This window comes from Eretmochelys imbricata, chromosome 8 (genome assembly GCF_965152235.1).
Source record: "Eretmochelys imbricata isolate rEreImb1 chromosome 8, rEreImb1.hap1, whole genome shotgun sequence".
Lineage (NCBI taxonomy): Eukaryota > Metazoa > Chordata > Testudines > Cheloniidae > Eretmochelys > Eretmochelys imbricata.
The window spans coordinates 65,138,185-65,163,808 of NC_135579.1; the positions used below are offsets into that span (position 1 = coordinate 65,138,185).

General features: G+C 41.6%; 1 protein-coding gene across 2 annotated transcripts in view; it reads left to right on the top strand.

Annotated features, from left to right (window-relative positions):
• Nucleotides 1-25,624, top strand: part of PTPRC (protein tyrosine phosphatase receptor type C) — a 165,182-nt gene that overhangs the window by 88,538 nt on the left and 51,020 nt on the right. For both annotated transcript variants that reach the window (XM_077824697.1, XM_077824698.1), the window contains 3 exons: nt 295-438; nt 8,931-9,071; nt 19,485-19,640. In XM_077824697.1, coding sequence (XP_077680823.1) covers nt 295-438; nt 8,931-9,071; nt 19,485-19,640 — 441 coding nt within the window. The remainder of the gene's footprint in view (nt 1-294; nt 439-8,930; nt 9,072-19,484; nt 19,641-25,624) is intronic.

Here is a 25,624-nt window from a genome sequence, read left to right on the forward strand (position 1 = left end):
ACAATAGGTGATGCAAGTAATGTATTTAGCTCCCTTTTTGAAAACCGATCACAGGTTTTTGATCCAATATCTATCAAGGTAAAAGGAATAGATTATGAATGTAAAACATTAAAATATTTAAAGGTGGGATTTTTCAAAAGCACATAGTATTAATGTAGCATTGCCCCTGCTGAAGTCAATCTTCAATATCAAATTAGGCCAATGTTGAGCTCTTTTGAAAATCCCACCTAAAATGATAACTAGAATTTTTGGGTTTATGAAAAAGTGTTAATGAAACTTTGCATTTTAACTTAGGGAAAGATAACCAAAACATTACAGAACATCAGGAAACACTGAAAAATTTATCAGCCAACAAGAATTACACATGCACTGGGACTATATACTATTTTGAGAACACAGTTGCGCGGCAAACCGTTAATATAGCAACGGATTATGGAAGTGAGTATAATTTTTTGTTTGTTTTTTAATGTTTCTGATACAGATCCATTTTTTATTCACAGCAGCTACAGGAAAAGGATGTGAGGAGAAGGGATAAAGGATATTACAAGTCTGGTACCCAGATTCTGTTATATTGGCATAGTATAAATCCCATAGATTCGAGGAGGGAGCATAGAGCATGGTGTTCAAAGAGGTTGGAAGAAGGAGCAAATGGTAGTGGAAGAGGATAGCATGTTTACAGGCAGCGGTTGGAGAACACAGAGATATTGATCTTGAAGAGGACAGATTTGAACATAAAATTATATATTTAGAAGTAATTGATAACTGGGTAGGAAAATGCTCTATTTATATTTAATTAATGTTAAAGATGTGCTAGATAAGGGAAATAGATCTCTGGGCATTTTTATATCCTTTCTTCAGGGCTTGTCTATTATCCACAAAATGCTCACAAAACAAACAAATAGAAAACAGTGGGCAGGAATCCCCAGAGCCTTTCCCTATTTCAACCAGCTAGGAGGAGGGAGAGTATACCCTTGCCCTTTGACCCCACTTCCCTTTCCTTTACAGGGGTCACTCTAACTAGAGGCAAACAAGGCAGCTGCCTAGGACAGGAGATATCTGGGAGAATGTCTGTCTGATAATGCATGGGGTTGCAGCACCACTCACTCAGATTTGGCCTTGCAGTCCTCCTTTCATGATGGAGGGGCGGTTGGACCAAATCTGAGTGAGTGGCGCTGCGACCTGATGCTTATCCCCCCGACTTCTACCACAACCACCAAACCACCAGAAGGCTTGCCATACCTCCCTCGAAAGTCCAAAGTGTTTTCCATATGCCCATCTCCTCCTTCCTGCCCTCCCCACAGTTGGGAATCTCTGATAACAGAAAGCATTGTTCTGGTGAGAATATTGAAAATGCAAAGGGCGGGGGGAGGGCACACTGAACTTTTGCCTAGGGTGGCAGAGCGGCCTCTGTTCTTTTTATACTCTGCCCTGAGTAACCATGTGACCAGCCAGGAACTGTTAATCCTTTACTGGCTGCAGCACCTTTACCTTTGAGAAAGTGGCCCAGAGAACACTCTTTGATCAGTAAGTTTCCCCCTAACTCCCAGAAAAAAGAATGCCATGTTTTCAAGGGTTGCGTCTGGTCTTATGGAGCATTGTGAAGGCATGGGGTTGTACAGTCAGATGACTATCATGTCAGCCAAGGTCTGGTCTTCTTCATTGTCTGCGGCCATTTCAACGAAGTATGGTGGATGACCAAAGTAAAAAGCACTTTACCACCCACTTTATAGCTCAGACTCCTTCTTAATCACCAAATAGTTTGTCTCTCTGGGTAACAGTTTCCTGCAGATGGCATAACATAAATGCCCTCCCTCTTCCAGCTCCTGGGAGAGAACAGTCTCAAGCCCCAGTTCAGAGGTATCCTTTGGCAGGATTCAGAGTAACAGCCGTGTTAGTCTGTATTCGCAAAAAGAAAAGGAGTACTTGTGGCACCTTAGAGACTAACCAATTTATTTGAGCATGAGCTTTCGTGAGCTACAGCTCACTTCATCAGATGCATGCTCATGCTCAAATAAATTGGTTAGTCTCTAAGGTGCCACAAGTACTCCTTTTCTTTTGGCAGGATTAACTCTTTTTGTGAAATCCTGACCATATAGCACAGGTTCACTGCAGCAGATACATGTGATTTCCACAAAAGCATCCTCACAAGCTGGGAAACCAGTGGACTTTCTGGGGCCAAGCAAAACATTGGCTTGGGGAGCTATTGTTGTGGAAAACTGGGGCACAGAGTGATGTTAGTATCCCGCCAACTCCATTATCTGCCATTTTGTGGAAGGAAATGGAGAGTCTAGTAGGGCCTTCACTTTACTACCTACTGCTTTTGACTTGTCCAATTCTTCTGGTGTAATCCTCATATTTAGTCTCCATGCAGCTAATAACAGCTGAGTTAGCTGTTAGTCCTTCCCTTGATCCCAAGAGATTGCAGCACCTCTCTTGTGATGTTCTGACCAAGGGGAGCACATTGTCCAAATAGGCTGCAGTTTAAGGCTGATGAACATGGAGCATCTTCTCTGTTAAATGCTGAAATGTAGCTGGAGCCCAAATGGAAGGGCCTGCATTTGGTACAGTCTGAAAGGCGTGACACATACTGTCTCCTCAGTCTCTGGGCCTATGGTATTTGCCAACATCCCTTGCTGAGGTTGAGGGTAGTTATAAATTTGCCCTTCTCTAGTTTGTCCAACATTTCAACCACCTTGGGCCTGAAATAGGCATCAAACTTAGAGGAGCAATTTGTTGGCTATTGCATGTGCCAACACAGACCATAAGCCCACAGCTTCAGGGTACTGAGTGGCATAATCAATGATTACTAAGATAAAGTGGCAGCTGCTAGCATAGGGCTGTAGGTGTCCTACCAGGTCCACCTCAATATGATCAAAACTGGTATTAAAGAGTAGGAGAGGAACCAAGGGACTTTGTGATTAGGCCTATGTGCTAGGCCTATTTTTAAGAAAGGTGAAAAACGTGATCCAGGAAACTACAGGACCTCTATAGTATGCAAGGTCTTGGAACAAATTTTGAAAGAGGGAGTAGTTAAGGACATATAGGTGAATGGTAATTGGGATAAATACAACATTATTTTACAAAAGGTAGATTGTGCCAGACCAACCTGATCTCCTTCTTTGAGAAGACAACTGATTTTTTAAACAAAGGACATGCAGTAGATCTAATCTACCTGGATTTCAGTAAAGTATTTGATACAATTCCACATGGGAAATTATTAAACTGGAGAAGATGGAGATTAATATGAGATTTGAAAGGTAGATAAGGAACTGGTTAAAGGGGAGACTACAACAGGTCAGACTGAAAGGTGAACTGTCAGGATGGAGGGAGGTTGTTAGTGGAGTTTATCAGGAAACAGTCTTGGGACCAATCTTATTTAACATTTTTATTACTGACCTTGGAACAAAAAGTGAGTGTGCGCTAATAAAATGTGCAGATGACACAAAGTTGGGAGGTATTGCCAATACAAAGGAGTACTGGGATATCATACAATAAGATCTGAATGACCTTGTAAACTGGAGTAATAGAAATGGGATGAAATTTAATAGTGCAAAGTGCACGGTCATGCAGTTTGGGACAAACGACAAGAATTTTTGATATAAGCTGGAGATTTATCAGTTGGAAGGGAAAGACAGAGAAGGAGAAAGACCTGGGGATATTGGTTGCTCAAAGGATGACTATGAAATGTCAATGTGACGTGGCCATGAAAAAGGCTAATGTAGTCCTAGGATGCATCAGGACAGATATTCCCAGTAGAGACAAGGAAGTGTTAGTACCGTTATACAAGGCACTGGTGAGACCTCATCTGGAAGTGTGTGCAATTTTGGTCTCCAACATTTAAGATAGATTAATTCAAACTGGAACAGGTGCAGAAAAGGGCTACAAGGATGATCTGAGGAATGGAAAACCTAACTTATAAGAGGAGACACAAAGAGCTTGGCTTGTTTAGCCGAGCCAAAAGAAGGCTGAGGGGAGATGTGACTGCTCTCTATAAATACATCAGAGGGATACATACCACAGAGGGGGAAGAGTTATTTAAGTTAAACACCAATGTGGACACAAGAACAAATGGATATAAACCGGCCATCAACAAGTTGAGGTTCAAAATGAGGCGAAGGTTTCTAAACATCAAAGGAATTAAGTTACGGAACTGCCTTCCAGGGGGTACAGTGGGGGCAAAAAAACTAACTGGCTTCAAGATTGAGCTTGATAAGTTTATGAAGGGGATGGTTTGATGGCATGTGGCCATCGGTGACTGCCAGTAACAAAACCCCCCACATGCTGGAGATGGGACACTAGATGGGAAGGGCTCTGAGTTACTACAGATAATTATTTCCCAGGTATCTGCCTAGTGGGTCTTGCCCACATTCTCAGGGTCTTACTGTCTGCCATATTTAGGGTCAGGAAGGAATTTCCCCCCCAGGTCAGACTGGCAGAGACCCTGGGGTGGGGAAGGTTGCCTTCCTCTGTAGCATGAAGCACGGGCCATTTGCAGGTTTAAACTAATGTAAATGATTGATTCACTGTAACTTGAAGTCTTTAAACCATGATTTGAAGACTTCAGTAACTCCGCCGGAGGTTAGGGATCTGTTTCAGGAGTGGTTGAGGTTCTGTGGCCTGCAATGTGCAGGAGGTCAGACTAGATGATCACAATGGTCCCTTCTGACCTTAAAGTCTATGAGTCTTTAATTTCTAGAATCATAGAAATATAGGGCTGAAAGAGTCCGTGAGAGGTCATTCAGTCCATCACTCTGCACTGAGGCAGGGACAAGGAGCTGACAGGTGTTTGTCCAACCTGTTCTTAAAAATCTTTCATGCTGAGGACACCATAACCTCCCTTAATAACCTATTCCAATACTTATCTATCCTTACAGCTGGAAAGCTTTTCCGAATATCTAACCTAAATTTCCCTTGCTACAGATAAGCCAGTTACTTGTTGCCCTACTATTGACAGGCATGAAATACAATTGATCACCATCATCTTGTAACAGCCCTAATATATTTGAAGACTTATCAGGTTCCCTCTCAGTTTTCTTTTCTAATCACTAAACACACTAAGTTTTTTTTAACATTTCCTCATAAATCATGTTTTCTAAACCTTTTATCATTTTTGTAGCTTTCCTCTGGACTCTCCCCAGTTTGTCCACATTTTTATTAAAGTGTTTCAGAGTAGCAGCCGTGTTAGTCTGTATCTGCAAAAAGAACAGGAGTACTTGTGGCACTTTAGAGACTAACAAATTTATTAGAGCATAAGCTTTCGTGGGCGACAGCCCACTTCATCGGATGCATAGAATGGAACATATAGTAAGATAGATATATATACATACAGATAAGTTGGAAGTTACCATACAAACTGAGAGAGGCTAATTAGTTAAGATGAGCTATTATCAGCAGGAGAAAAAAAAAACTTTTGTTGTGATAATCAAGATGGCCCATTTAGACAGTTGACAAGAAGATGTGAGGATACTTAACTGAAGGAAATAGATTCAATATGTGTAATGACCCAGCCACTCCCAGTCTCTATTCAAACCCAAGTTAATGGTGTCTAGTTTGCATATTAATTCAAGCTCAGCAGTTGATTAATTGTCTACAGACAAGCTCTAAGATACAACCGCATTTACTCCAATCCCTCAGACAGAGACAAACACCTAAAAGATCTCTATCAAGCATTCTTAAAACTACAATACCCACCTGCTGAAGTGAAAAAACAGATTGTCAGAGCCAGAAGAGTACCCAGAAGTCGCCTACTACAGGACAGGCCCAACAAAGAAAATAACAGAATGCCACTAGCTGTCACCTTCAGCCCCCAACTAAAACCTCTCCAGCGCATCATCAATGATCTACAACCTATCCTGAAGGATGACCCATCACTCTCACATATCTTGGGAGACAGGCCAGTCCTCGCTTACAGACAGCCCCCCAACCTGAAGCAAATACTCACCAGCAACCACACACCACACAACAAAAACACTAACCCAGGAACTATCCTTGCAACAAAGCCCGATGCCAACTCTGTCCACATATTTATTCAAGTGACACCATCATAGGACCTAATCACATTAGCCACGCCATCGGGGCTTGTTCACCTGCACATCTACCTATATGATATATGCCATCATGTGCCAGCAATGCCCCTCTGCCATGTACATTGGCCAAACCAGACAGTCTCTACACAAAAGAATAAATGGACACAAATCTGACATCAGGAATCATAACATTCAAAAACCGGTAGGAGAACACTTCAACCTCTCTGACCACTCAGTAAAAGGTTTAAGGGTGGCAATTTTGCAACAGAAAAGCTTCAAAAACAGACTCCAACAAGAAACTGCTGAGCTTGAATTAATATGCAAACTAGATACCATTAACTTGGGTTTGAATAGAGACTGGAAGTGGCTGGGTCATTACACATATTGAATCTATTTCCTTCAGTTAAGTATCCTCACACCTTCTTGTCAACTGTCTAAATGGGCCATCTTGATTATCACTACAAAAGATTTTTTCTCCTGCTGATAATAGCCCATCTTAACTAATTAGCCTCTCACAGTTTGTATGGTAACTTCCAGCTTATTTGTATGTATATATATCTATATCTATCTTACTATATGTTCCATTCTATGCATCCAATGAAGTGGGCTGTAGCCCATGAAAGCTTATGCTCTAATAAATTTGTTAGTCTCTAAGGTGCCACAAGTACTCCTTTTATTAAAGTGTGGCATCCAAAGCTGGACATGGTATTCCAGCTGAGGCCTCACCAGTGCCAAGAAAAGCGGGACAATTACCTCCTGCGTCTTACATGATATACTCCTGTTATTACACCCCAGAATATTAGCACAGATATTGGCAGTTGGCTCTGAGCCTATCCAAACTGCCTCCACCAAAGAGTGGCTATGGGACCCCAGTCCTAGCCCAGCACCGCCAGAATAAATGTCTAGTAATAGCTGTGTCCTGGTCTCCTATAGATAACCTAATTCGGATTGTGGGATAGGGCTGGAGGTCCCCATGGATACAGCCTATGTGCAGACACTTCCCCACCCGCCAAGTCTCAGGATGCATCCGCTGTTTCTGCACAAACATCTGGCTAGAGCCAAGAGCATCAGACCTAGGAACTCTGCTCCATTCACTGTGTCGTCATATAACCTTCTGGACTTATGGGACAGTTCTTGGCCTCTGAGGTACAGGTTCAGGCATAATCATATACAGTAAACGCTGTGTTATCCAGCATGTTGGGGGAATGGGGGTGCTGGTTAATCAAAAATTCTGGTTAACTAAGAGCTATACTTACCAATGGAATACCAATTTTCAAAGAATTAGAATACAATAAAATGAATCAAGTATAAAATAGTATACAGGAAATTACCAATCCAGTAGTAGTACTGCACCACAGAGTGGTTGGTTTCTTGAAGCATTTAGGTGTATACAGATAAAGTTTTCTATACAGTAGGTTATCTTATGACACTGTATATCACTATGGACAGCGCATGGTGTACACCCAGATCACTAAAAATACACAACACTAAAACTATACTAAACATAATTTAATCTTTCTTTGATGATTCAGAAGGCATTTAAGTATCTTGCAGTGCCTCAGGGTCATCATTATCAACATCAATTATCATTGTAGATGTAGAAGGTGTAGGAGATTGGACTGAATCTGTAATGACTCTATGACACACGCTGGAAGCTGCTTTTTTGAATAAATCCCCGCTATCAGCTTGCTTACTTGTCTTCTGCCTCTTTTGCATAAAAGTAGAGTGCAGAATGTGCAATTGCATAACCTCCTGGGCAGAATACTAGTCCCGGTGACTAGACTGAAGATTTGTATTGGAAGATATCAGAAATGCCAGTTAACAGAGCTTTCCGGTTGATAAAGTGCTGGATAACACAGTCTTTACTGTACCATGGTGAGGCAAAAATGGTACACATGGGCTTCCTGTCTACAGGAGAAAAATACTAAAGGATCAACAGCTCTCATAGCCGGGCCCTCCTTCCCTATAGTTAGGAAACCCTTTGCTCCAGGCCTCTCCTCTTTAGCACCAGACCCAACATGAGGACCTACCCCTGGATTCAGTTCTTCTACCTCCAGCTTTCTTGGGCACCGCAACTGAACCCTGCGGCCTAGAGGGTTCCTTTCTCGTTAGTGTCCCTGGGATCCTCTTCTGTCCCTCAGAAGTCTAGCAGCAACCTCACAGTCCAACTCTGCTTGCAAGACAAGTTGCCTCATCCAGGCAGGTTGCTTGGTGGCAGCAATCCCACTCCTTGTTTCTTGCTGGTACGATATGGTGCTGTGCCACCACTGATTTCCTCTGGGGTACGTATTGCAGGATTATCCAGCAAGTCTTTTCTCCAAAGCAAGGGGCAGTAAAGCTGGTCAAAGAAAAGGTCACCAGAATTTTTTAACATGGACAAAGTAACATGTTTTTCTATAGCCTCATTCTTAGAAATAGCTGAACTGTTTTGACCAAAATTAAAAAAAAAACAGCACGAGGCAGAAACCCATCATAGAAAATTTCACCCCAAAGGGTCAAAGTTTGACAAAGTTGTATAATGGGTCTTATAATGAGAAGTGTCAGGCACCCTCAGAATAGACAGTGCTACCAGTCCCCCACCATGATTATCCCTCAATGGTTGTGTGTTAAACTATTCAATTTCTACACTTTTTGGTTGCACTATATTAGTGTTTGTGTAAAGTGAGTTAGAGTTTAATTGACAGTATGTAGTAGTATTCTCAAGTTGCTCCTGACAGACTCTTATGTTATTGTCCAATGAAATCTTAATTCCATCAGATACTTTTGGAAAACCAAGAGTATACTAGGCTTTTTATTGCAAATGTTCTCCTTAATTAATGAGCTAGTTATCATTTGAAAAATAATGTTTTCTTCATTAAAATAGTGTTGTTATTCTCTCTCTCTCTTTCCCAATTTTCTAAACAGAACCAGAGAAACTTGAGAAACCTGAAAAGGAAAACAGTACCTACATGAGTATATCTTTTAGCTGGAAAGCACCCCAAAACACATCAAAAGGTCCTATCCATGGCTATCACGTTAAGTGTCCACTTGATGGTCCATTTGATGGTAAGTCTATTTTTCTTTAATATTAATCACTGAGGTGGATTGGTACATAATTATGTAGCCTCATTAGCACAATGGAGCCTTTATCCCATTGGGCCACTGGTGTTACTATAATACAAATAATCTATAAAATTCCAAGATTGTCTCTCTGTCTGTGTGTCACTCTGAAGCCTACATGTCTATTGAAATAATGTGACGAGATGGAAACATCTACAAGTATGGTTGAACACTCTTTTTTGTTTATCATATCATCACGTTCAGTCATCACTGGGATTCACAGTCTGTTACTGTCCAGTTTTCAAGTTCTCAGCCATTTTTTGCTTTACACTTCATGCTGTTGTATGGGTGCAGTTCATAGACTTTCACCTAGTAACATAATAGTTTACCGCCACAGTCATTTCCCTATTAAGATTTTTTTCCTCAAAACTTATTTCAGTTTAGTCATGTCGTTTATTTGGTTTAATATTACAGGACTTTTCATATTTTAACTCCCTAGGTTAGATTATCAGTCATCTCATATTTTAGACAAGTAATTTAGCAGTAAGTCACAAGACATCCATTAATAGGTGCACATCCTGGGTGGTCAGTTGTGAGCAGAGTGTCTTCCATCATCAGAAAATGCATTAAATAGCCAACTAATGCAGTCTCTTGAGTGACTTGTTCCTATTGGTGTTTGTCAGAATTTTAAATGTAATTGTGGAAGAGGAATCCTTCCCGTATGAAAAAATAGATTTTGGTAGAAGGCTAAGAGAGAATAGTAAGGAAACTGTTAGCAACTCTTCTTTGTTATTCTTTTAATTCTACACCCATAATATAACAGGTTTATGGAGGGTTGCATCTGACATCTGTAGAGCTTGCTGTGTTGATTGTTCTTTCCGAGGAACAGACTGTAGATGTTGACAGTTTCTGTTGAACTCTCCACTGCCAGTCTCAATCACATATGATCTGGGTGCTGAATTATTTTTCTTTATGATAGCTGGATTGTCCATCCCTTTTCTCCATCCAATTTGACATGAACAGACACCTGGTTCTAGACCTGGCAGTTCTCTAACTGACTGATATCTGTTGTAAAAGTGTTCATAAGCTTTTTTAGTGTGTTTATCTGATTTGACTGCTCTTTCATGTCTGCCCATTTTGGAGGTAGATACTTTTCCAAAGTTGGTTATGAGTTGTCTTCCCATCATGAGTTGTTCTGGATTGTAACTATTGGTGTTGATCTGTAACTCAGAAGAGCAAGGAAGAGCTGTAGGATTCTCTTGGCTGTTTGTGTAGCTCTCTTAGCCTCTCCATTCACTTGTAGGTAATGTTGGCTCCTAGTAATACGATCAAAATCATATTTCATTTGGAATGACTTAAATTCTGCTGCAGTGAATTGTAGTCTGTTATCTTTCAGAGTAGCAGCTGTGTTAGTTTGTATTCACAAAAAGAAAAGGAGTACTTGTGGCACCTTAGAGACTAACAAATTTATTTGAGCACTGAGTCTGTTATCTGTCACTAGTTGTTCTGGAATACCAAAGTGAGCAACAGCACACTTCAGTTTCTCAGTAACACTGTGACATGTTATGTCTTTCAGGTACATTATTTCTATATACTTATAAAAATAGCCTGTGATAACCAGGTAATGATGTCCTCCGAATTTGCATAATTCCACAGTTAGTCTTTTCCAAGGTGTTTCTGGTAGAGATGTTAATACGCTGTATGGTTCAGCATTGTCTCTTAAATTTATTTGTACTGAATCGCCTTTCAAAAGTCCAATATCTATCAAATCCTCCATCAAGTTCTTCCACATTACTCACTAGGCCTGGCTGCCATGCTGCAGCTGAGAAGGTTGGTCTTTGATCACATGCACGCTGAATACATAGCTTTTGTCTCTGTAAATTGTTTCTGTTGTGAACTGGTCCAAGCAGTTCAAAATAATACCTCCAGGGCTACTCAGAATTGTGTTAGGTGATTTCAGCTCTGGGAGGGGCTGGAGGTGATTGTAAGTCCCTTCTGAGATGACTGTGACACCAGCTCCTTTTAAATCAATTTTAAAATCAATAGTCTTGGGAGGAATATTCAATTTCATTCTCCAGACCAGCTCTATGTCATCACGAGTAATATATCCCAGAAACAATGGCTCTTGGTTGTCTGTAATATGAGTCAACTCCCTGACTGTTATGGTGCCACAAACAGCTGAAAAATGTCCGTATTTCATGCATGTATTACACCATGCACCTCTCGCTGGACATGCATAATCTCTTGGGATATGACTTTTTTCCATACCTTGTGCACGTAGGCTGGAATTTGTCCCTCCTAGGCTACGTCTACACTAGAAGCGCTGCTGTGGCACAGCTGCATCAATGCAGCTAGACCACTATAGTGCTTCTGGTGAAGGTGCTCTAAGCCAACAGGAGAGAGCTCTCCTGTCAACTTAATTACCCCACCTCCCACCGACATAACACTATCCACAGCGGCGCTTAGGTTGGTATAATTTACATTGCTCAGAGGTATGAATAATCCACACCCCTGAGCGATGTAGGTTATAACAAAGTAAGTGGTAGTGTAGACGAGCTCTTAGCCTGGGAGTTCTCTCTCCTTGCCTCAGGGGTTTAAGGCTAATGACTTTTAACACTCATGTGTCTGTTTATAGCTTCTAAGCTAGTTTCAGGTTTTTCAGGTTGCTCCTGCTTTTTGTGCTTTGCTATCTGTATAGCTGTGGCTGGGTTAAATCACTCTTCTATTGTAGCTATTGTGAAAGGCTTTTAGTTGATAACCCAGTAACCAGCCTGTCTCTGGTATTTTCATGTTTTGCATTCCCAAAATCACAGTTTTCAGCCAATAAATGCAGAGCTCTTATAAAACATTCAACATTTTCACCTGGTTCTAGGTGATCCTGGCAATTATAGGTCAGTAAGCCTGACTTCAGTACTGGGCAAACTGGTTGAAAATATAGTAAAGAATAGAATTGTCAGACACATAGATGAACATAATTTGTTGGGGAAGAGTCAACGTGGTTTTTGTAAAGGGAAATCATGCCTCAGCAATCTCTAGAATTCTTTGAGGTGGGTCAACAAGCATGAGGACAAAGGGGATCCAGTGGATATAGCGGACTTAGATTTCTCAGAAAGCCTTTGACAAGGTCCCTCACCAAAGGCTCTTAAGCAAAGTAGGCTGTCATGGGATAACAGGGAAGGCCCTCTCATGAATCAGTAACTGGTTGAAAGTTAGGAAAGAAAGGGTAGGAATAAATGGTCAGAATGGAGAGAGGTAAATAGTGGTGTACCTCAGGTGTCTGTACTGGGACCAATACTATTCAACGTATTCATAAATGATCTGGAAAAAGGGGTAAGCAGTGAGGTGGCAAAATTTGCAGACGATACAAAACTACTCAAGATAGTTAAGTCCAAAGGAGACTGTGAAGCGCTACAGAGGGATCTCACAAGATTGGGTGACTGGGCAACAAAATGGCAGATGACATTCAATGTTGATAAATGCAAAGTAATGCACATTGGAAAACATAATCCCAACTATACATATAAAATGATGGGGATAGATAATAAGATGTGGGGCAACCACATCTGCACGCAGAGTCAAGATATGGGCATACCATGGATTTATATAAAGGCAATATGATATTTTCTATCTGATTATCTACTGTGACACACACAGACTGGTTAGGTTCAGGAGTCTGAAAGAAGGAAAACACACTGGACACTGGATGAATAGTTTTCTGTTTCCTGAGTGACCAGGGCAGGGGTCAGAGCAGTCAGGAAGGTGCTAGAAGCAATTAAGTCAGGCAGACTCCAGAAGATACCTGGAACTAATTAAGAACTGATTAGAAGCAATCAAGGGAAACAGGCTAATCAGATCACCTGAAGCCCATTTAGAACCAGCCGGGACCAGTTGTGGGAAGACTGGGAAAAAGAAGGTGCTCACTAAAAGAGCTGGAAGAACAAGCATGGTCAGGTACCAAGGAGGGTGCTAAGAGGAGCCGTTTGGGGAAGTAGCCCAGGGAAGGGCTATAGCTCTGGTATTATAGGAAACTGCCTGTGCCGCTGCCAATTAAGGTCCCTGGGCTGGAACCTGGAGAAGAGGGTGAGCCCCCACCTCTACACAAACTCTCCCTGAGAAGGAAGACAGGGACTAAAGAGGGTTCTCACACCAAACCCATTGACTGGCCAATGATGAAAGTGGCTCAGTAAACTGTAATCCTTGCCTCTAGGAGGGGAGAGAGGCTACATTGAGGGTCACAGCAAACCTCTGAGGCAAACCCTAACTGCCTAGAAGCACAGGACGCCCCCGAGGCAAAGCCAGTGCTCTGCCACACTACCCCTTTCTTAATGATTCCCAACATTCTGTTAGCTTTTTTGACTGCCACTGCACATTGAAGGGATGTTTTCAGAGAATTATCCACAATGTCCCTAAGATCTTTCTTGAGCGGTAACAGCTAATTTAGACCCCATTATTTTATATTTATAGTTGGGAGTATGCTACGTGCAGATGTGATCGCCCCATCTCAGGAAAGATATATTGGAATTAGAAAAGTTTCAGAAAAGGCCAACAAAAATTATTAGGAGTATGAAACAGCTTCCATATGAGGAGGGATTAATAATACTGGGACTTTTCATCTTGGAAAAGAGACGACTAAGGGGGGATATGATAGAGGTCTATAAAATCATGACTGGTGGGGAGAAAGTAGATAAGAAAGTGTTATTTACTCCTTCTCATAACACAAGAACTAAGAGTTACCAAATGAAATTAATAGGCAGCAGGTTTAAAATAAAAAAGGGAGTATTTTTTCACACAATACAGTCAACCTGTGGAACTACTTGCCAGAGGATGTTGTGAAGGCCAAGACTACACAGGGTTCAAACAAGAACTAGATACATTCATGGAAGATAGGTCCATCAATGGCTATTAGCCAGGATGGGCAGGGTTGGTGTCTCTAGCCTCTGTTTGCCAGAAGTTGGGAATGGGCGTCAGGGGATGGATACTTCATGGTTACCTGTTCTGTTCATTCCCTCTGGGGCACTTGGCATTGGCCACTGTCAGAAGACAGGATATTAGGCTAGATGGATTTTTGGTCTGACCTAGTATGGCCATTCTTATGTTTTTTTAATTCTCTGATGAAAACGTAGACTTTCATAAACCATATTTCTCTGAGGTATAATGTGTGCATCTAGTACAGCCAGAACCCTTTCATAGTCATCTTTGTGACAGTCATCAGTAAAGCCAAAAGATTTAAAGATATGCTCTGTTTGCTTCCCTATAGCATTAATTAAAGGTGATATCTGTATATGTCCAGTTTCTTTGTGAAGCCTGGTAACAATGCAAAATCTTGCAAAATATTGTTTCTATTGCACTGTCCATTGTGGAGGCTTTTCAGAGTTGAAGTTCTCTGGGACATTAAAGAATGGAATGTTGATAAATCTTGCAACCTTTGTTGCTGTTCCTTCTGTCTGTAACCTTTGTTGCTTTGTTCCAGTTCTAAATTTATTCCTGGCACCACATCATGTTGTTCTGCACCAGATATGGAATGGCTACAGAGTTTGCTTATACACATCAGATGTGTTCAGCATAAGATCCTTCAATGCTCTGCCAGCAGAGATGACCTGTACCTGATGATAATGGAGGATGGGGAGGGGCATGTGACCAACTCATGCACTACCTCTGGGAGGAACCTTCCACCCCACCTCCCTGGGCCAGGGTAGCCAATCCCTCTGGCTCCTGGGAGGCTGGGGCCACAGGAACTGGGAGCATATACTTCTGGGATGGCCTGGGCCCAGCTGGGGGTGGGGAGTGGGGTGGGAGGGGCACAGGCAATGCCCCTAATTCGGGTTGAGCAGAGGGAACTTGTTCCCAGTGCCTTCCTAGCAACTCTGCTCCCAGCCCGGGACCACTGCTCTCTCCCCACCCCACCAGAGTTACCTGCTGGAGAAGAGGGAGGCTCTGTCCTTCTCACTCTGTGCCTCAGCATGTTTCTGGCTTACTCGGCTCCTCTATCCACAAGTCAGACCCAGATGGGGAGTGGAGGAGGCAGGACAGAGCTGCTTCTCCTCCCGGGTGAGGGTGGCTGCTCCGGGGCGCTGCCTCTGTACAGCAGGGCAGCTGCCTGCAAGAGCCCGGCTGGGGAGGTGGCAGCAGCTTGCCCCCTCCAGTCCCCGCCTGGGCCCAGCTGCCAGGGAGAGGGGCTGAGCGAGGGGAAAAGTGCTGTAGGGGAGGTGCAGTGTGAGAAGGACAGAGCCCTCCCCCTGGCAAGCTTAGCAGAGCAATTTCTGCAAGGGCAGTTCTGTGTTTACAGAAATCTGGGGGGACACGCAACCCCGCATTTCCCCGCCAACATCACCTCTGCAGGTATGGCTGAGGTTCATTGCATGCAGTGCCATCTTGTGGCTGAAAGTATAATACAGTTTAGTACTCCATTACTCTGCTACCGCAAGCACATGGGGCCTCCTTTCTCATGGAATATCTGCTTCTGGGCATCTGACTAGGCTGACTCCCCCTGCCCCCAACAATCTGACAGATTCTTGGGACTTTCTGCACCACCAAGCTCTTTCCAAAGTGAATATAATAGAAAGTGGCAGCAGCCCACATTGATTGGGAAGCTAGGAAGCCTGGTCCAACTCCCAGTTCTGAGAGAGCAAGAATGTTGGCAGTGGCAAGAAAGGACAATAAGGAATGGATTGTTGATTTTGGGATAAGAGGTGAGTGTAATATGGGGGTCTTTATCTGTTAGCAGCAGAATGGTGAGCCAGGCCAACCTGGCTCCATCCTCTCCTATGCTGTCACACCCCACTGTATTTGTCAAGCCCTTGTCAAGGACCAACCCCTCCTGGTTGGGTCCTCAGTAGACTCTATCTCATTTAGGATAATGGGGAAGCAGAATTTCTGTGGCTCCACGAGGTGCTAAACAGCCCTAGTTCTCCTCAGTTTAGGACCTTTTCTCTAACAGTTCCTGGCTGGTGTACGTAGAAGAACACAGCTCTGCCTATACCATTGAGTTCCAACTCAGGGCTCTTTTTTGAACAGCCAGAAACAGTCCTCTTCAGTCCCATGCTGTTCCCTGAGTTACTTCCTACCTCGGTGGTCTTCTCCAGCTTCTTCTCTTGCTTCTTGCTTCTTCCTCCTTGGTTGGTTGGTTGGTTTGTCAGGCAGCTTCTCACTGGTATGCTTGAGGGATCTTCTCTCTGCAGTCCCCACTCTCTCTTGCCTTGCAGCCCTTTTATCCCCACAGCTGCTGTGGGGCTGCCAGTGATCTCTGGCTGAGCAAGCAGGCAGTTGATTTGTTAACCCTGTAGTTGCTGAGCCAACATGGGGTATGTAGACCATATGATGGGGGAAGGGAGGATTGTTGAATTTGGGGGGAAAGGGCAAAAGGATAGGATGGATTATTTTGGATATGCATGCATATAAACACACACACACCCCTTTCAAATCTGTGTCATTGGGGCAGATTTCTGAGGGCTGCACACAGTCTATCTGGCCCAGCTTGCCTCCCTCGCCCACTTCTTCTCTCCCCAGCCCACTTCTGCTCTCAGTTCTTGAAAAGCTGAATTTGGAATCTTACCATTTTCCAGGTCATGAATTCTGGCTCCCAAGCTACCAGGCTCGTGGCTCCTTCACAGCCTAGGCTTCCAGGGTCTGTAGCTCCAGGTGGGCTACCTCAGAGTCAGAGCTGCTCCTAGGTCTTCCAGGGTCCCAGCTGCCATAATGCCATTATACAAACCAATAGTGCATGCTCACCTGGAATATTGTTCAGTTCTGATCACCCTGTCTCAAATAAGAAATAGAAGGACTTCCTAGATGAGTAATGAAAACAGAAGCATGGAAAGATTTCACCATGAAGAAAGAATGAAAGTGTTAGAACAAAAAGAGGAGACAATAAGAAAGGATATAATAGAGGTATATAAAAATGGATAGGAAAAAGAAGATAAATCAGGCACTCTTGTTCACCCTCTCAAAATACAAAGCAAAGTTGAAAGGTAAGTAATTTAAAACCACTACAAAGAGAGGGGTTTTTCCAGTTTTTGGTTTTATATTTTTTGCACAATGCACATTGATAATTTACTTATAAATTCAAATAAATTAAGTATTAAGATATGGAGTTTGTTGTCATAAAATACTGAGTCCATAGGCTAAGCAGGATTCAAAAAAGGATTAAATGTTTCATAGATTACATCCAAAAAAGCTACAATAAAAAAATGTTAAGGTGGCAAACTCAAGCATTCAAAAGTTAGGAAATGCCAAAAGTATGGCTGCCTGTTCAACTTTAATTCAGGCCCAGTGTGTATGCATTATGTTAGTCTTTAGTTACATAATCACGTGCTATTTTCCTACAAGACCCCTTCTTCATTCAGTGTGCAGGGTGGATGGTATTCAGCGAATAGTGCTCAATGTTTCTTTTTATCCTCATCATTCAGTGTGTGGCACCCTGCCATATTTTCTACACATCGTTCACACCTTGCACTGAATGAAGAATTATTTGTTTCCTCATCGGCTTTTCTGTGGTGCCATCACTGAAAACTTAAAAATTAAAACAATAAAAATTTCATCATGTGGAACCACAATGAGTCACCAAATTGGTCATAAGCAGAGCAGTCTGGAATTTTTTTTCTGAAGTCTCTGAATTTTTGGAAAAATATTTTGGCTGAAATCACAAACGTTTTGGCCAAAAACTTTAATTTCTATTGAAAATGTGCTGCTTGCTTCACACGAGATGTAGTTTGGGAGTCTTATACTCCTATGATGCACCTGCTTCCCTCACTAAGAAGGGAGAAAGTGGTGTATCATGGAAGATGTAGTCCAAAGAGGGAGCCCAGCCTATAGAGCAGATTGAGAGCATAAGGAACCTGAACTACAGACCCCATAAAACATTGTGGTGCCATTTTTAATCACAACTTTTTTTTTGTCTGAAATATTTCAATTTTTGACATTTTGATAAAATATTGAAATTTTCCATGGAAAACCAGACACTTTTTGCAAAAAATGTTTAGTCAAAAACCCAATTATTCTTCAAAAAACAATATTGAAGGAAAATTTTCAAACAGCCCTAGTCATAAATAGGTTTGGGTTATTTAGATCTATGGTACAGTTGTCTACCACTTGAGCTGACTGAGTAACTAGTAGCACTAGAAGGCTGCTATCTTAAAATGGACCAACACCTAGAGAGAGATGGAGACAGTGTGTTTTACAGCTATTTGTCCAGTGGGTTTTACAGCTATTTGCTAGACAGAAGAGAAATGTTAAGACTTTGTAATAATGGGTTCAATTCCAGGTTCTGGAGGGGAGAGTGCACAAGTGGTTACAGAATCTTCTGCCCCTGTCCCCTTCTGCTCTTATCGCTCCACCCCAGCTCCTGCCCATGAGTCCTCCTTACTGATACCCCCTTGGCTTCTGCTTGTCTGTCCCTGACCAACTCTTTCCCCATTCTCCCCACCAGTACTGACCCCTTGCCACTGCCCTGCCCAGCTCTTGCTCCCCTCCCTTTCTGCTCCTGTCCATGTTCTCCCACCTTCCCTGCTCCTCTTCCCTACTCCACAGCTCCTGCCCCCTCCCACCTTTTATTCCTCCCCCCTCACTTTTGTCCTCCTCTTTCCCCTTTCTAGGGTGACCAACTAGCAAGTGTGAAAAATCATGACAGAAGTGTGTGTGTGGAGTGGGGCATAATTGGCACCTATATAAGACAAAGCCCTGAATATTGGGACTGTCCCTATAAAATCGGGACATCCGGTCACCCTACCCCTTTCTGGCTCCTGCTCCTTAACTCATCCCCCAGTCTCCTATCCCATCTCTCTCTGGAGCTCCTGCCTCTGTCTCTGGTACCATGCATATATTGCCCCTCTCTCCCTTCTCCTCATCTTTCTGTACTGGAGTCAGGTAGCTTCCTCATTTCCTCCACTGTGCCTGGACCCCGCAGGGGGAGCATTAGGACAACAGGACAGACAGCCTCCCTGCCCTCAGTTACTGTGCTCAGCAGCCAGGAGCCGCAGTTTTTTAACCATTGAAGCCCTGGGCTGGAGCATGGTCAATCACTCTCTGGGGATGGCACATGCAGAGTATGGTCTACATGTAGGAGCTGTGAGAGGCTGTATCGTGCTCAGTGCAAATGAAATCTTAAGCAAATTTAGCTGCCAGATTCCAACAAAGCTGTCCCGAGCATGTGCAAACTGAGATTTTCAGAAGTTTATGACTTGGCCAAATTTGGGTGCAAACTTTGAATAACATTCATAGTTATATTACATAGAATAAAAACATATATAAGGCATGTAGACCAATGTTTCAGAGCAAAGGATGACAACTAATCTAGTATTGACCTTTGCTAGACAATAGGAAAATGAATGAAGAAGGATCTGTGGCCTGATCCAGTATAGCAATTCCTATATTACTATTATGAAGTCTTAACTTAAGCTTTCGATTTATTTATTTATTTTACAGTCAACGCGTCTGTCAATGGGACCATTTTTTCCTGCTCTAAGTTAAAGCCTTACAAACTATATAATGTGTCAATAGAGGCATACACAGTAAGCAAATATTCATCAAACAGATTTTATGGTGACGCTGTAACTGCAGAATTGAGCACAAAACCAGCACGTAAGTTTATGTATTTACTTACTTTTACTGAAAATTCAAAGAACTAATGTATGAGAAGAAAAATATATGTCACTTTTGTTTCACTATTTCTAACTTGTTACTTTATACAATTTACATACAAATTAAAAAGAAGAGATGCTAGAAGATATCCTTGGTGTACTCCCCTAGAAACAAGGAAAATTTTAGTACATTTTCCATTGCCTTTAGTTCTTACCCTAGCCATATTGCCCTGGTGTAGAGCCTCCAAAATATACAAAAGTCGTAGATCAATACCCATCCTTCTAAATTTTGCCCAAAGTTTGTCTTGGTTAATAGAATCAAATGCCATCTTTAGATCTATGAAGGCTGCATTTAATCTAGTACCCTTAACCACAATATATTTATAAATTATATAAAATAAAGCAATTATTAGTTGTGGCTCTACCTGCCCTAAAGCTGGACTGCTCTTTGTGTTATAAAGTAGCCTTTAAAACTCATATTTCAAGTTCAGCTAGTAAAAATCTGGAATAAATTTTCCCTGCCACATCTACCGGACTAATAGGTCTATATGAAGCAGGATTCTTTCCATCCCCTTTTTTAAAAATAGGAACTATGATACTGGACTTCCAGCTGGAGGGAACCCATTCAATATAATTAATGACAGGAAATAATTTAGCCAAGACTGGGGATCAGCAATCACCATTTTCCTACAAAATTTAAGCAGGAAGAAAATCTTCCCCTGGAGCTTTTTTCTGAGATTGGGCTAAAACAAATGACTGGACTTCACTGTCTGTTACTGAAGGCCAGAGTGGTATATCAAAGAGATTATTCCTTATTGCATCAACTATGGTAGAATTAGATTTAAAAAAAACTGGTTGGGGGGAATCATTAAATGGGCCAAAATGTGCTCTCTAATCTTCACCAGTTGGTTCCTCAACTGGAGTATATCTACCAAAGCCCAAGACTTCTTCAAAAAATGGAAGAATTTTTAGCTTTAGCTGCTACTTTCCACAAGGATCTTACATATTATTGTTTTTATGATATAGTAAAGTTTATGTCCCCTTCTGGCAGCTCCTAGATTTTGAAGTAAGTTGGGAGAGGGATTGCATCTTATCCTATTAGCTATATGTGCTAAAGCGCTTCACACAGACCGCATAAAACCAAGTGAGCTTATCTTTTAAAGCATTTTTGGGATAATTAAAACCAATTTATTTAGAGAAAGTGGTTGCAAGGACTTTACCAGCAACTCGTATGATTCACACATTTGAGATGAATCATGTTTCTTAATAATTTTGTCTCTAACATCAGAGACCTCCATCTTCTTGATAATTTATTACAAATGGCTGGGGTCCTTTTTAGTCTTTTACAACCATGTTATTCCGAAGGGGTTAAGGTATTCTGACCATCAGAATTATAACTCTCTCGAAAAGGGCACATCATTCATAATTATAGACAAAGAGGTTGGTGGTTGCTGTCTGGGCAAGAAAATATAAAGAAATCCCAGTGGAAGGACCAATTAATTATAGGGATAATATATGCCACCAGGAGATGAAACAACCACCAGAAGATGAAATATAGGTAAAATGTTCTTCTCTATCCCCTATACTTTGTCCTTGTACAGGTATTGGATTTGATTTATCTAATAAAACCTTTAATTTTGTCCAGACCTAACCACCTGATCTCTAGAGTTTTGAGGGGTTCAAAAATATCCTCAATGTTTTCTTCCCCTGATACTGAGTTTGTTGGAGGACCTATTTGAGCATTAAAATCTCCTAAAATTATTATATGAGCCATTTTTAATGGAAGACCTACCATATCAATTTGTGCATCCAGGCATTCCCACAATGACTCAGAATAAAATGGGGGAGATATTGGGCAAGAAAAACATTGACTATTAAAATTTGGAGATCAGGAGAAATTATTAAAAATATAGCCTGAATGAATGCCCTGACACTTTGGGTATGTCTACACTGCAATTAAAACCCCTCAACTGGCCCATGTCAGATGACTCAAGCTCAAGGGGCTTGGGCTAAAGAGCTGTTTAATTAACATTTAGGTTTGCAAATGTCTCAGCTGCAACCTGAGCCCAAATGTCTACACGGCAATTAAACAACCCGGCAGCCCGAGCCCCATGAACCCAAGTCAGTTGGCACAGGCCAGCAGAGGGTTTTTAATAGCAGTGTAGACATAACCTTTGATTCTAAAGGTAAAATCTGGGCTTTCAGGTGTAAGGAAACCACGATGGCAAGTCCTCCTAATACATAACCCCTTTTTGACAATTGACCTCATCCATGGAAATAGGGTTCAAAACCAGGAAAGACTGATGCCAGACTTAGCTAACCATGTTTCATGTGAAAAGAAAAAAATCAAATCAAAAGTTTTCAAAAACTTAAAAATCTCCATATAAATTAATCTTATTTTTATACCTGGACATATTCCAGGACAAAACTATGTGAATTATTGTGGTAAAGGCTCTCCCTAGTAGAAATTGGGAAGGAAAGAAATTGGACAGTCTTTGCCTTGAAGATTATGTGCACCCCGTAGCTCTCCAGATGTATCCTCCTCCACTGCAGTCTAAATTAACTGATTTCTTCTCCAAGAAGCAAACTCCCCTACTCACCACCAGGATTTGGAACACACCAGTTCTGATTCTCCTGACACTTTTGAAGTCTGGGGGGAGGATATCCAGGAAATATCTTTACTGACTAAGCACTTTATGGATAAGGATCTTACAGACTTATGAACAGCAGGAGCAATAACTACAAATCTATATCATCAGACTTGGTGGATCATGACCCTCCTTTTAATGATTCTCAATTCCCATTGGTTTTATCTTTGTTGAAATCTCTTATGGAAGAGCTAGCGAGTAGTAAGAACTCTCCCTTTGAATTTAATTTTTTTTTTGGGTGGATTATGGGGGGATTGGTCTAACTGGCAAGCTAGATGCATCCGCCATCCAAGTCTGATCTGGAGAAGGAACAACCTAAACTATAGATAATTCAACTCAGATCCTGGCGTGGCATTGGTGTGTGGCTGGAGGTGTCTCTTGGGCTAGCTTTCCCGTTCTCTCTACCCAGCCTCTCTGGTGTCAGTTCAAAACTGCTGGAGGCTCTCCTCACACACATAGCACAAGCATCTGGCTACTGCTCTGGGGGTCAATCAGAGTTGGTTCCCTGCCCTGTGAGGGCAGCAGGACCCAGACCTAGGCACTCGGTCTTGGTTTCAGTCCCCTCCCCCGCTAGGCGCTGGATGCCAAGCCCCATATGGTGGCAAGGTGTGTGCAGTGCTGGGAGGTCCCCTAGCGTTTTCAGTCTTCTGGCTTGTCTGTGCTGTCAATTAGGCAGCCCTCCCCACAGAGCATTCACAGCCCAGAATTTCATCCATAGTGAATGAAGATTTCTGCAACCTTTCATTAGCATAAATAAATAAATACATAAATAAAATTTTAAAAATAAAAACCCCTAAATGCACTTTTATGAAAAAAATAAAAAGTAGGATAAAAAAAACAGACACGACTTCCTGCCATGTTTTTCTAAATCAGTGGTTCTCAACCAGGCATATGAGTATCCCTGAGGGTCTTCCAGGGGGTATTGTCAACTCATCTAGATATTTGCCTAGTTTTACAACAGGCTACATAAAAAGGACTAGTGAAACCAGTACAAACTAAAATTTCATACAGACAATGACTTGTTTATGCTGCTCTATATCCTATACACTGAAATGTAAGTACAATATTTATAGTCCAATCCAATTTATTTTATAATTATATGGTAAAGATGAGAAAGTAAGCAATTTTTCAGTAATAATGTGCTGTGACACTTCTGTATTTTTATTTCTGAATTTGTAAGCAAGCAGTTTTCAAGTGAGGTGAAATATGGGGGTACACAAGACAAATCAGTCTCCTGAAAGGGGTACAGTAGTCTGGAAAGGTTGTGAACCACTGTTCTAAATCACTTTATCACAGAATATTTACTGAGAGTTTAAGTATTTTTTATAAATGGGCGTTATCAGACTCACTTGCACAGAATGTCTTTGCGAAAGAAGCTCTTGCTTATAACAGTATCCCAAATGGAGAATCATCGGAGGAGGAAATGATGCATTACTGTGCCATTTATCTTTATATGAAGGATCACAGGCAGAGCTCTCCTATCACACAGTCTCCTATCACATAAAATTTAACATCCCTGTGGCGGGGAAAACTCCACAGCGGCCCAACACTGTAGCATTTAGTTTCAGAAAGGGGAATACACAAAAATGAGGAGGTCAGTGAAACAGAAATTAAAAGGTACAGTAGCACAGTAAAATCCCTGCAAGCTGCATGGAAACTTTTTAAAGACACCACAATAGAGGCTCAACTTAAATGTATACCCCAATTTAAAAAAACATAGTAAGAGAACCAAAAAAGAGCCACTGCGGTTAAACAACAAAGTAAAAGAAGCAGTGAGAGGCAAAAAGGCATCCTTTAAAAAGTGGAAGATAAATCCTAATGAGGAAAATAGAAAAAAAGCATAAATTCTGGCAAATGAAGTGTAAAAATATAATTAGAAAGACAAAAAAAAGAATTTGAAGAACAGCTAGCCAAAGACTCCGAAGGAAATAGCAATTTTTTTTTAAATACATCAGAAGCAGAAAGCCTGCTAACCAACCAGTGGGGCCACTGGACGGTCGAGATGATAAAGGAGCACTCAAAGATGATAAGGCCATTGCGGAGGAACTAAATGAATTCTTTGCAACTGTCTTCACTGTTGAGGATGTGAGGGAGATTTCCAAACCTTAGCCATTCTTTCTGGGTGACAGATCTGAGGAACTGTCCCAAATTGAGGTGTCATTGGAGGAGGTTTGGGAGCAAATTGATAAACTAAACAGTAATAAAAGCCTCCAGGACCCGATGGTATTCACCAAGAGTTCTGAAGGAACTCAAATGTGAACTTGCAGGACTACTAAATGTCATCTGTAACCTATCATTTAAATCAGCTTCTGTACCAAATGACTGGAGGACAGCTAATGTGACACCAATTTTTAAAAAGGGCTCCAGAGGTGACCCTGGAAACTATAGGCCAGTAAGCCTCACTTCAGTACTGGGCAAATTGGTTGAAACTATCGTAAAGAACAAAATTGTCAGACACATAGGTGAACATAATTTGTTGGGAAATAGTCAACATTGTTTTTGTAAAGGGAAATCATGCCTCAGCAATCTAGTGAAATTCTTTGAGGGGGTCAACAAGCATGCGGACAAAGGAGATCCAATGGATATAGTGTATTTAGGTTTTCAGAAAGCCTTTGACAAGGTCCCTCACCAAAAGCTCTTAAGCAAAATAAGCAGTCATGGGATAAGAGGGAAGGTTCTCTCATGGATCGGTAACTGGTTAAAAGATAGGAAAGAAAGGGTAGGAATAAATGGTCAGTTTTCAGAATGGAGAGAGGTAAATAGTGGTGTCCCCCAGAGATCTGTACTGGGCCCAGTCTTATTTAACATATTCATAAATGATCTGGAAAAAGGGGTAAACAGTGAGGTGGCAAAATTTGCAGATGATACAAAACTACTCAAGATAGTTAAGTCCCAGGGAGACTGCAAAGAGCTACAAAAGGATCTCACAAAACTGGGAGACTGGGCAACAAAATAGCAGATGAAATTTAATGTTGATAAATGCAAAGTAATGCACATTGGAAAACATAATCCTAACTATACATATACAATGATGGGGTCTAAATTAACTGTTACCACTCAAGAAAGAGATCTTGGAGTCATTGTTGATAGTTCTCCGAAATCATCCACTCAATGTGCACCGGAAGTCAAAAAAGCAAACAGAATGTTGGGAACCATCAAGAAAGGGATAAATAATAAGACAGAAAATATCATACTGCCTCTGTACAAATCCATGGTATGCCCATACCTTGAATACTGTGTGCAGATGTGGTTGCCCTATCTCAAAAAAGATATATTGGAATTGGAAAAGGTTCAGAAAAGGGCAACAAAAATTATTAGGGGTACAGAATGGCTTCCG